The sequence below is a fragment of the Tasmannia lanceolata genome, unplaced genomic scaffold (genome assembly GCF_043159265.1).
Source record: "Tasmannia lanceolata isolate RefF3 unplaced genomic scaffold, GAP_Taslan_0.1 ptg000003l, whole genome shotgun sequence".
Taxonomy (NCBI): Eukaryota; Viridiplantae; Streptophyta; class Magnoliopsida; order Canellales; family Winteraceae; genus Tasmannia; species Tasmannia lanceolata.
In genome coordinates, this window is record NW_027518680.1 from 59,001,611 (window position 1) to 59,011,755 (window position 10,145).

The 10,145-nt window shown below is 44.8% G+C and overlaps 1 protein-coding gene across 1 annotated transcript; it reads left to right on the top strand.

The window, feature by feature from the left end:
- The first annotated feature begins 214 nt into the window (after nt 1–214).
- On the top strand, nt 215–3,613 carry LOC143869976 (uncharacterized). The gene is made up of 5 exons (XM_077376512.1): nt 215–500; nt 1,098–1,492; nt 1,769–1,909; nt 2,129–2,449; nt 3,026–3,613. Exons 1-5 carry the CDS (start codon nt 215–217, stop codon nt 3,611–3,613), a joined length of 1,731 nt encoding a protein of 576 aa, XP_077232627.1.
- Nucleotides 3,614–10,145: the final 6,532 nt, after the last annotated feature.

A 10,145-nucleotide genomic window follows, 5' to 3' on the forward strand; every position in this document is an offset into this window, starting at 1 on the left:
CGTTCTCGTCGGAGACCAACCTTGCCAAGCGTTCGCCATGGTCAACTTCCTGGTAGTAAGGGCTACTTCGGTCTATAATGCTATCCTGGGACGGCCTGGACAGAACCTGATTCGTGCAGTGGCCTCGGCCTATCACCAAAAAATGAAGTTCATAACGCCCCATGGTGTGGGCGAAGTTCGAGGAGATCAACCTCAATCCAGGGAGTGCTACGCGATGGCACTCAAAGGAAAAAATGCAGTAGAATCACTGCCAATCGAACTGCTCGATGTAAGGGACGAACTCAGGGGGAACCAACCCGCTGAAGATCTCATCTCCATCCCACTATGCCCAGAAGATAGTGAGAAGGTGGCTCTGATCGGTTCCTCTCTCAGCAGTAGTATTCAGTATCAGCTTACTGAGTTTCTCCAAGAGAATGCAGATGTTTTTGCATGGGTTCCTGCTGATATGCCAGGCATTGATCCAGAGATCAGCACACACCGGCTTGGTGTTGATTCAACCTGTAGACCGGTCAAGCAGAAGAGGAGACATTTCGCTTTTGAAAGGCGACAGGCAATAAAGGAAGAAGTGGAGAGGCTTTTGAAATCCGACTTCATTCGCGAGATTCGATATCCCGACTAGTTGGCAAATGTAGTCCTAGTCAAGAAGACGAATGGAAAATGGAGAACCTGCGTCGATTTCACCGATCTGAACAAGGCCTGTCCTAAGGACAACTATCCGCTCCCGAAGATCGATCAGCTTATCGATGCTACTGCATGTCACGAATTGTTGAGCTTCATGGACGCCTTCTCCGGATACAACCAGATCAGGATGTACGAATCAGATATACCAAAAACCTCCTTTGTCACAGATCAAGGGACTTACTGCTACCGTGTTATGCCCTTCGGCCTTAAAAACGCCGGAGCTACTTACCAAAGGCTGGTGAACAGACTCTTTCAGAACCAGATCGGCCGTAATATGGAAGTCTATGTAGACGACATGCTGGTCAAGAGTAGTAGCGCGCAGGACCATGTATCTGACCTCAGAGAAACATTTCAGGTCCTGAAAAAGCACAGCATGAAGCTCAATCCCACCAAGTGCACCTTTGGTGTCAGTTCAGGGAAATTCTTAGGGTTTATGGTAAGCCAGCGGGGGATAGAAGCAAACCCGGAAAAGATTAGAGCCGTGATGGAGCTCGCTGTCCCAAAAACTATCAGAGAAGTCCAGCGGCTCACGGGAATGATAGCCGCACTGGGGCGCTTTATCTCTAAATCAGCGGAGAGGTGCCTGCCCTTCTTCAGCGCAGTCAAGGAACTCAAGACTGCGCCCTGGACGGGGGAGTGCCAGACCGCGTTCGAAGAGTTGAAAAAGTATCTGTCCTCCCCGCCACTATTAACAAAGCCGGAGCCGGGCGAGGAGCTATTTCTCTACCTCTCCATCAGCTCCACGGCTCTGGCAGCTGTCCTTGTCCGCGAAGAGCATCGCCAGCAAAAACCTATCTATTATGTCAGCAAGGTTCTTCACGACGCAGAAACACGGTACCAGCGGGTCGAGAAGTTGGCTTATGCGCTGGTAATGGCGGCCAGGAAGTTGAGGCCGTACTTCCAAGCCCACACTATAAAGGTATTGACTGATCAACCACTCCGGCAAGTACTCCATCGACCAGATATCTCCGGGCGACTTGTGAAATGGGCCGTGGAGCTGAGCGAGTTCGATATCCAGTACGCACCTAGGCCAACCATCAAGGCTCAAGTGCTGGCAGATTTCGTAGCTGAGTGCACCATCCCCCAGCCGGTCGCCGATCCTGAAGCTGTGCAGTTCCCAGTTGCAGAGAAAGCAGTTCCTGAAGAATGTATATCAGGGGAAATTCAGACGAAAATCAGGCAACCACCAGCCGAGCAGGGCTCCATAGCCAGCACATCGACTTGGGAAGTATATGTCGACGGGTCTTCAAATAAAAATGGCTGTGGAGCCGGCCTCATCCTCACTGGGCCTGATGAGTTCACTGCGGATTACGCCCTGAGATTCGGATTCCGTACGTCCAACAATGAGGCAGAATATGAAGCCCTCCTTGCCGGAATGAGCCTAGCAATCCAGATCGGCGCCCGGAAATTAAAAGCGTACTGCGACTCTCAACTGGTTGTAAACCAGATTCAATGGGTCTATGAAGCCCGAGACGAGCGTATGATTAAGTACCTCACCAGGGTTCGCCAACTTGCCAGCACGTTCGAAAGCTTTGAGGTCATCAGAGTCCCCAGAACAGAAAATGCCAAAGCAGATGTACTGTCGAAGCTAGCTGCCTCTGGATATACCACTCTTGGAAGCATACGCATGGAGTTCCTACAAAGATCCAGCATCGAAAGTAAAGCTGCAGAGATAATGCAGGTGGAGGATGAGCCGTGCTGGATGGATGAGATCGTTAGTTACTTGTGCGACGATAAGCTCCCCGAAGGGAAGAAGGAAGCCCGCAAAGTGATACAGAGAGCTGCCCGATTCTCCCTCAGTGGCGATATTTTGTATAAAAGATCATATACTCTCCCATATCTGAAGTGTCTGAGACCGAGCGACGCCGCGTATGCACTGCAGGAGACTCATGAAGGAATCTGTGGAGAGCATCTGGGGGGCAAAGCCCTGGCGATCAAGGTGCTACTCAGAGGTCTGTATTGGCCCACCATAAGGCAGGACTCCTTGAGCCTGGTTAAAAGGTGTGAGAAGTGTCAGAGATTCTCTCCCACCATCCACCAGCCCGCCTTAGCAATGGCCCCTATTATCAGTCCACTCCCCTTTGCAGTATGGGGGATGGACATCCTAGGTCCTTTCCCACCGGCCTCCGGAAAGCGCATGTTCGTGGTAGTGGCGATTGATTATTTCACCAAGTGGGTGGAGGCAGAACCTCTAGCGCAGATCACTGAGCAAAATGTGCAGAACTTCTTCTGGAAATCGGTAGTTTGCAGATTTGGGATCCCCCGCGCCTTGATAACGGACAATGGCAAACAGTTCGACTGCCGGAACTTTCGGAAGTTCTGCTCTGACTTACAAATTGAACAGAGGTTCACTTCAGTAGCTCACCCCCAGACCAATGGGCAAACAGAGGTGACTAATAGGATCCTGCTTCAGGGGATAAAGAAAAGACTGGATGAAAAAGCCGGTCGCTGGGCAGACGAGCTCTACCATGTTCTATGGGCGTACCGCACCACTCCTCGAACGCCGACTGGTGAATCGTCATTCAACCTCTCCTTTGGTACAGAAGCCGTGATACCGGTTGATATAGGCACTCCATCTTCCAGAGTCACCAGCTTCAACGAGCAGCTTAATAGCGACGGGCTCCGCGCCAATCTCGATTTACTAGAGGAGATCCGGGAAGAATCTCGAATCCGAGTCGCCGCTTATAAGCAGAAAGTATCTAACTACCACGACTCCAAGATACGTCCCAGAGAATTCCGGACAGGAGATTTGGTTCTAAGGAAGGCAGCTGTCTCCAAGCCAACGAAAGTCAGAAAACTCTCCCCGACTTGGGAGGGACCATATCGGGTGAAAGAAGTCATCCGCCCAGGAAGCTACAGGCTAGAGACACTGGAGGAGTATTTATTACCCCACGCATGGAACTCCAAAAATCTCAGGAACTATTATCAATAGTCAAATTGCCCGGCGTAAAAAGGTGACTTTGTAAATTTGTAAATTTGTTATTATAAATAAATAAATTTTTTTTGCAGACTCAGTTTCACCCTTATACACTGGAAACCCAGTTCACAAAACTTGGGTACTCATTGGAAACCCAGTTCACAAAACTTGGGTACTCACTGGAAACCCAGTTCACAAAACTTGGGTACTCACTGGAAACCCAGTTCTTAAACTTGGGTACTCATTGGAAACCCAGTTCACAAAACTTGGGTACTCACTGGAAACCCAGTTCACAAAACTTGGGTACTCACTGGAAACCCAGTTCTTAAACTTGGGTACTCATTGAAAACCCAGTTCACAAAACTTGGGTACTCACTGGAAACCCAGTTCACAAAACTTGGGTACTCACTGGAAACCCAGTTCTTAAACTTAGGTACTCACTGGAAACCCAGTTCACATACTCACTGGAAACCCAGTGCACAAAACTTGGGTACTCACTGGAAACCCAGTTCACAAAACTTGGGTACTCACTGGAAACCCAGTTCTTAAACTTGGGTACTCACTGGAAACCCAGTTTATAAAATACGGGTGCTCTCAGTCAAGCAGAATAAGTTACTCAGCTAAAGCTTATCGGAAAGAGAAGATCAGATATGGACAAGTATGATTTCATTGATCAGAATGTAGGGCCTCGAGGGCCATTACAAAATTAGCCTCAAAAGGCTGTCAAAATTCCAGGGTCTCAAGGACCATTACAAAAGAAAAAGAAGAGAAGTAAAGCAGAAAAAATGCTAAGAGGCATCTGAAAGAGAGGTAACGTCAGCGGGAGCCTCAGCAGCAGAATCTGGCTCCTCATCAGCAATCTTCGGCCTGGCAGGGAGAGTCAGGTTCGCCAACACCAGGTTCGGGTTGCATGCCTGGAACTCCTGGAGGCAGTCGTAGTATCCGAGACTATAGGCCTCACTCGACAAGCTGAAGAGTTCAGCCTCCTTCGCCTCTGCGGTCTCCTTAACTGCCACCTCTTGCCTCTCCTTGGCTCTCCTCCTCTGAGAGTCCATGGCTTCGGCAGCTTTGTCTAACTTCTGCTTCTCTTGGGCCAAATCCTCCGCCAGCAGCTTCTTTTCAGCCTCAACCCGTCCGATGCTCGTTTGGAGCTCTTGGACCTCGCGGGCCAGCTTTCCATTCACCTCTTCAGATTTGGTGATGGCCTCAGAGAATTTCTTGCTCTTCTGGTTGAGATCGTTGTAGTAAATCCCAATCTACAGATAAACAAATATCAGAGAAAGGAGAACGTAAAGATGGACAGAAAGTAAACAAATCCGTCACCATCATCTCCTTACCTGGTAAAGAGAAGAGAACACCGCCTCTTCACCAGTAGCCGGCGGTTCGTGGAGGACATTCTACTTGTCCTTCCGCAGAAGACACTTGGTCATAATCTCGGCCGCTACCCGGCTCTCGCCTATTGCAGTATCGTCCTTCTGAACGGCCCAGTTGGGTCGAAAGACGTTGTCACTCAACCTCGCAGGAGGACGGGCTCCCGCTCCAGCTCCAGTGGAGGTGCCACCGGATTTAGAAGACCCACCCGCCTGAGCGAAGGGGCCAACTAACCGCACTGTAGTCTTTGCCCTCTGAGCAGGGGGTGGGGGAGTGTCTCGCGATGGGGCTGGACTCGCCAGTTTAGCCGCTTTTCTCTTTTGGCGCTCCTGGAATGCCTGTTGAGCTCCTTCTTGCGCCCGTGGCTGAGCCCCCTGTCTTATTCTTTCAACAGTCGATTGTTTCTTCATCTCTGCAAGTAAGAAAGCAGTGAGAAGCCAGCAAACAAAAGCAAACAGATCTCAAAGACAAGTCTAGCTACATACGTTCCGGAGTCGCGGCACTTATACCCAGTCCGACCAGCATCTCCTCTCTCGAAAACTCCGAGCAGCGGATAACGCCTGTTTGTTCAACCTCCTTCCGCATCAAGGCGAATGTCTTCGCGTCTTCTCCCTCAAGAAGTGGTTTGCGACTTAGTCCGGTGGCATCCGGAGTATCCCACACTAAAGGAACAGGCCAGGGCTCACTGGCTTCCTTATCCTCGACGTAGAAGAACATATTCTTCCACGAGTGTATCGACGAGGGGATGCCAGTAATTACTTTCAGATCAGGGCGCTGGCTGATGTAGATCCAGCCCCCTTCCTTATGTCTCTTCAGATGTGCACAAGCACGGAATAGCGGCAAAGTCATCCTTCTCTCTAGCCGGCCGTGGATAAGATATAGGAACCCAGTCAGTAATCTCCACGAGTTTGGAGCAACTTGGGCGGGGGCCAGTCCGTAGTATCGAAGCACCGCTGTGAAAAATGGGTGCAAAGAAAATCGGAGTCCTGCCCTCAACGACTCCTCATAAATACAGAGATCCTGGCTCTCGTTACAGGCTCTGTCTCCCTCTATAGCTGCCCTCAGTTCAAATCTTGGGGGCACGCAGTATTTATCTCTAATGTCCCCCAGCATGGACTTGGTGAGGTGATTTTCCTCGACTAGAGCTCGCAGGTTGTACTTTGGGTTGGCATCCATTCGCGCTCTAGCGATGACCTCCACTGCCCGGCCAGGAAGGAATGTTGTGGACGCCTCAGCAACGTCGCTTTCAACACTCCCTTCTGCTCGGGGGAGGCTCTCAGTCGGAAGAGGGGTGGTGTTTAAGTCTAAAATCACCTCGTCCTGATCCCCTCCGTCGTCGCTATCTATAATGTCTACTCTAACGGACGGATTAGCCATGACGGGCTCCTGAGGCGGCCTAAATCCTGAACTACTACTGGTGGAGGACTCAGAGCCGGACTCGGAACTGAAACTACTATCAGACATGTAGTAAAAAGAAGGGCTGAGAAGAATACCGGTGAGTAGGGAGCTCATAGAATCCGTGCGCAACTCCAACCACGAACTGCGAAGTCGAACTCACAGTGCAAGAAAAGAAGAGAAGATAAAAAGTGGAAAGTGAAAAATGAGAGGTGAAAACCTCCTTTTATAACTTTTCAAGAGCGGTGGGGCATTAAATGCGAAGCACGCATCTCGAAGGCACCCAAATGGTGCCACGTGTCCCTCATTAATGACGGGCACATTCTCCCACTCGAGAATACGATCAAGCACGCGGGTATTCCTGCGCGCGTAAATACTCGCATCTTCAGAATGGGTCTCACTGGATTTCCGCACTGGATTTCCGGACTTCGGACTGGATATAACACGTTTCAACAAAACGACAAAAACCAGTCCGGCCCAAGCCGTACTGGACGCAAGACGACAAAAATCAGTCCGGCCCAAGCCGGACTGGATATAACGCGTTTCAACAAAACGACAAAAACCAGTCCAGCCCAAGCCGTACTGGACGCAAGACGACAAAAATCAGTCCGGCCCAAACCGGACTGGATATAACTGTGGGACCCGATCCCGCGAGAGGGGTGGGGCGCGAGCCGCCACGATCTCTCTTGGTCTCTCGTACCCACGCGATTGGCTTGTGCATTTTTATTGTTGATTTTAATTCGTCTTTTATGTTTACTTGGGATCACTAAGGCAATCCGAATTCCACACAAAAGAGACTGACAGAGTCGCCACCTAGATGTGGGATCTAAGACCCATAATTAACCAGAAATCTAGACTCGCTACCTGGTTACGAGAATGGAAGGTATGGGGAGTTATCCACCACATGCACCATTCCTGCCCGATAATCGGTCTTCGATTCCAAAAGTTAACTCTTTTGAATTCCTTTTAAATGGCTCATTTAACTCTCTTTTAACGTGCGAACTATGTGACATGCATCCTATGATCTAATTTCAATGTAGATCCTAAGTGTGTATATTGATTACTTTATTTGTTTGAATTCAATCTAAGTGAAAGTTCTCCTAAAATTCTAATTTCATGAAAAATCCTAAGTGATTTGATTAAGCATTTACAAGAAAATTAATATACAAAACACCACAATTTGTTGTAGTGCCGACTCGCGGTTGGTATGCCATCAGACATCCAAGCTGCCTACGTACCCAAGCCTCACTGGGATCAGAGTCGACGTAGTTCGGTGCACCTAAGCTAAGCTACTTATGCCTAACTCAACTAAGACACCGACCTAGACGGGATTGATTGTTTCAACAGTTTTAGGAGAAGTTATTTAATTCAAGTTGAGGATTTTATTATCTTAGGATTTCATTTAAGATGCTATATGATTCTTATCTAAATGCAAGTTGTTCCTTAGACTAATGCAGGTTAGCCTACATCCTAGTTTACTAGGCTTGTCCTAGGGAAAGATTGGGTGACTAGTGTAACTAGACCTATGGCACGGTTGCTATCCATAGCAAGCGTCCGTGATGAGGATGAACTCCTAACTCTAGGACTCCCTAAAACCTAGAACACAACGTGACGTGAGTGTTCCTAAAGGGCTCTAAAGGATCCTACGATGGGAGACCGCAATCCAACGGTTCCAAAGACATGGATTAAATCAATTCAGTTTGTTGAAATGAAAGATTTTCAGCTCTTTAAAAGGTTTCTGATTCCTAACATCTAAGGAATACCAAAGGCTCTAAGGCTTGATAAAATTCATGCTTAGATCGCATTCATGAAAGGGAATCGTGCGCTCTCACCTCGCACAATTTAACATCTAAGTTATAGTACGTTATTGCCTGGCATGTTTCTCAGGATTTCCGTGGACAGTAGACCTCGGAGCCAATATCGTACTATAATTTACATGCTCAAATTGTCAAGGATTGATCACAATTAGTATACGATTATGAATGCGATTTCAACCATTAAACTATCACAGCAACAGGATTTTATAAAGGAAATCAGTGATTCCTAAGATTTCTATTTTGATAATTTAATGATTGAATATGTGATGGAATATTATGATCATCTGGAAATTTTTAAAACAATTTGATTTTAATTCGATTTACTTAAGGATTTTAAAAGGTTTCAATTCAGATTGTAGATTTACACATCAACATATAGCAAATCTTTTCAGAACAAGATGAAATGTTTACAGTAACTTCTCCTTAATTAGATAAGATTACTATAAAAATTTCATAGATTTTAAATGTGTTTTGCTATTAGTTTTTCAATGTTGAAAGTTTCTGTCCAGATTGTAAATTAACACAGTAACGTATAGCAAATCAATTCAAAACAATATGAAACTTCTACAGTAACTTTATTATAATCAGAAAGGATTACTGTAAAAGTTTCATAAATTTTAAGAATGATTTACTATTAATTTACGATTTTACAAATATCTATCTAGATTATGAATTAACAAAGAAACACATAGTAAATCAAATTCAAATCAGTTTAAATTTATGAAAAACTGTAATTCCAGTAATAATTATCAAAAAAATATTTTCAGAAGTTTGTATTGCAATTTACTATTTTTCTCAGATTTAATACAGCATGCATGATTTGACATAAAAATCATAAACAAATATCCAACAGCAACCAAAAATCTTGAAAAATTCACAGGAGATTAGATTAGATTTAATTTGCTTCTCATCCAAATTTCACTTTTGAAAACCTTATAGATTTTTCGAAAATTAGTTTTTTCCAAAAATACCCCTAGAGTTAAATGAATTTTTAAACCCTTTAAATCAAATCAAGAATTCATCAAAAAATTCGTACTAATTTAAAATCTTAAAATTATGTTATTTTTAAATTTTCATTGATTTTGGATCTGTTTTGACATCTTTTTAAATTCAATCTTTAGAATTTTACCCCTTTGAGGGTAAAGTTCAAAAGGTCAAATTGCGGTCAAAACGAAGTCAAAATTCTTCGAAATTCCAGATTTCTACACTTTTTAATGTGCAAAACACTCAGAGATTGAAAAATTCAAAAAGTTGTAAAGGTTTGTTATAATTGCTTTGTAAATTGGATTTTAAACCCTTTTCTTTCCGAAAATTCAATTTTAATATAAAAAATAGATTTTCCAAGAAAAATTTCAGATTATGAAATAACTTAAACTTGATCTAATCTCCTTAAAATTTCACATTCAAATTCTTTAATATTCATGACTTTAAAAAAAAATCACAAATTCAATCATAGCATGCTTCTAGTTTAAGATATATGAAAGAGGGTTTTGGAATACCAACCTTGCTAGCTCTCCTTGTCTCTAGGGTAAGTAATCATCGGATATACGCTTTGTCTTACCCTTTCAATTAGCAAAGAAAACCCCCAAAGAATATCTCCAATATGTTGATTATGTCGAAGAAATATGAGAATTCTTTTTGAAGAACCAAGTAGAAGAGATGAACACTAAAAGAATGGAACAAAATTCCAAGAAAGGAGCAAGAGAGATGCATGAATTTTCAGATCTTCCCCTAGGGTTAGATGAAGTTTCAAGAAGAAGGCCAAAGGTTGTGTGTGCTTGCTTTTATAGAAAAGATTAGGGTTGAGAGAAAATTAGTAGTTTCCAATGTGAGAGCTTCTTTCTTTAGCATGTTTCCAATTTGTGCTTCTTGCTTCCTTTCTTTCTTATTTTCAAATTTAATTAGATTCAAATCTTAATTTCTTGTCAAATAAGACATGCTAAATTACACAATATAGATCCTTC

Bases quoted from the DNA above. Each gene is read 5' to 3' on its own strand.
- LOC143869976 (XM_077376512.1), top strand. From the start codon at position 215: ATGGCACTCAAAGGAAAAAATGCAGTAGAATCACTGCCAATCGAACTG. The intron at 1,493-1,768 runs GTTCTTCACGAC...ACCATCCCCCAG, and splicing joins CTATCTATTATGTCAGCAAG to CCGGTCGCCGATCCTGAAGC. The intron at 1,910-2,128 runs GTATATGTCGAC...GTTGTAAACCAG, and splicing joins CCAGCACATCGACTTGGGAA to ATTCAATGGGTCTATGAAGC.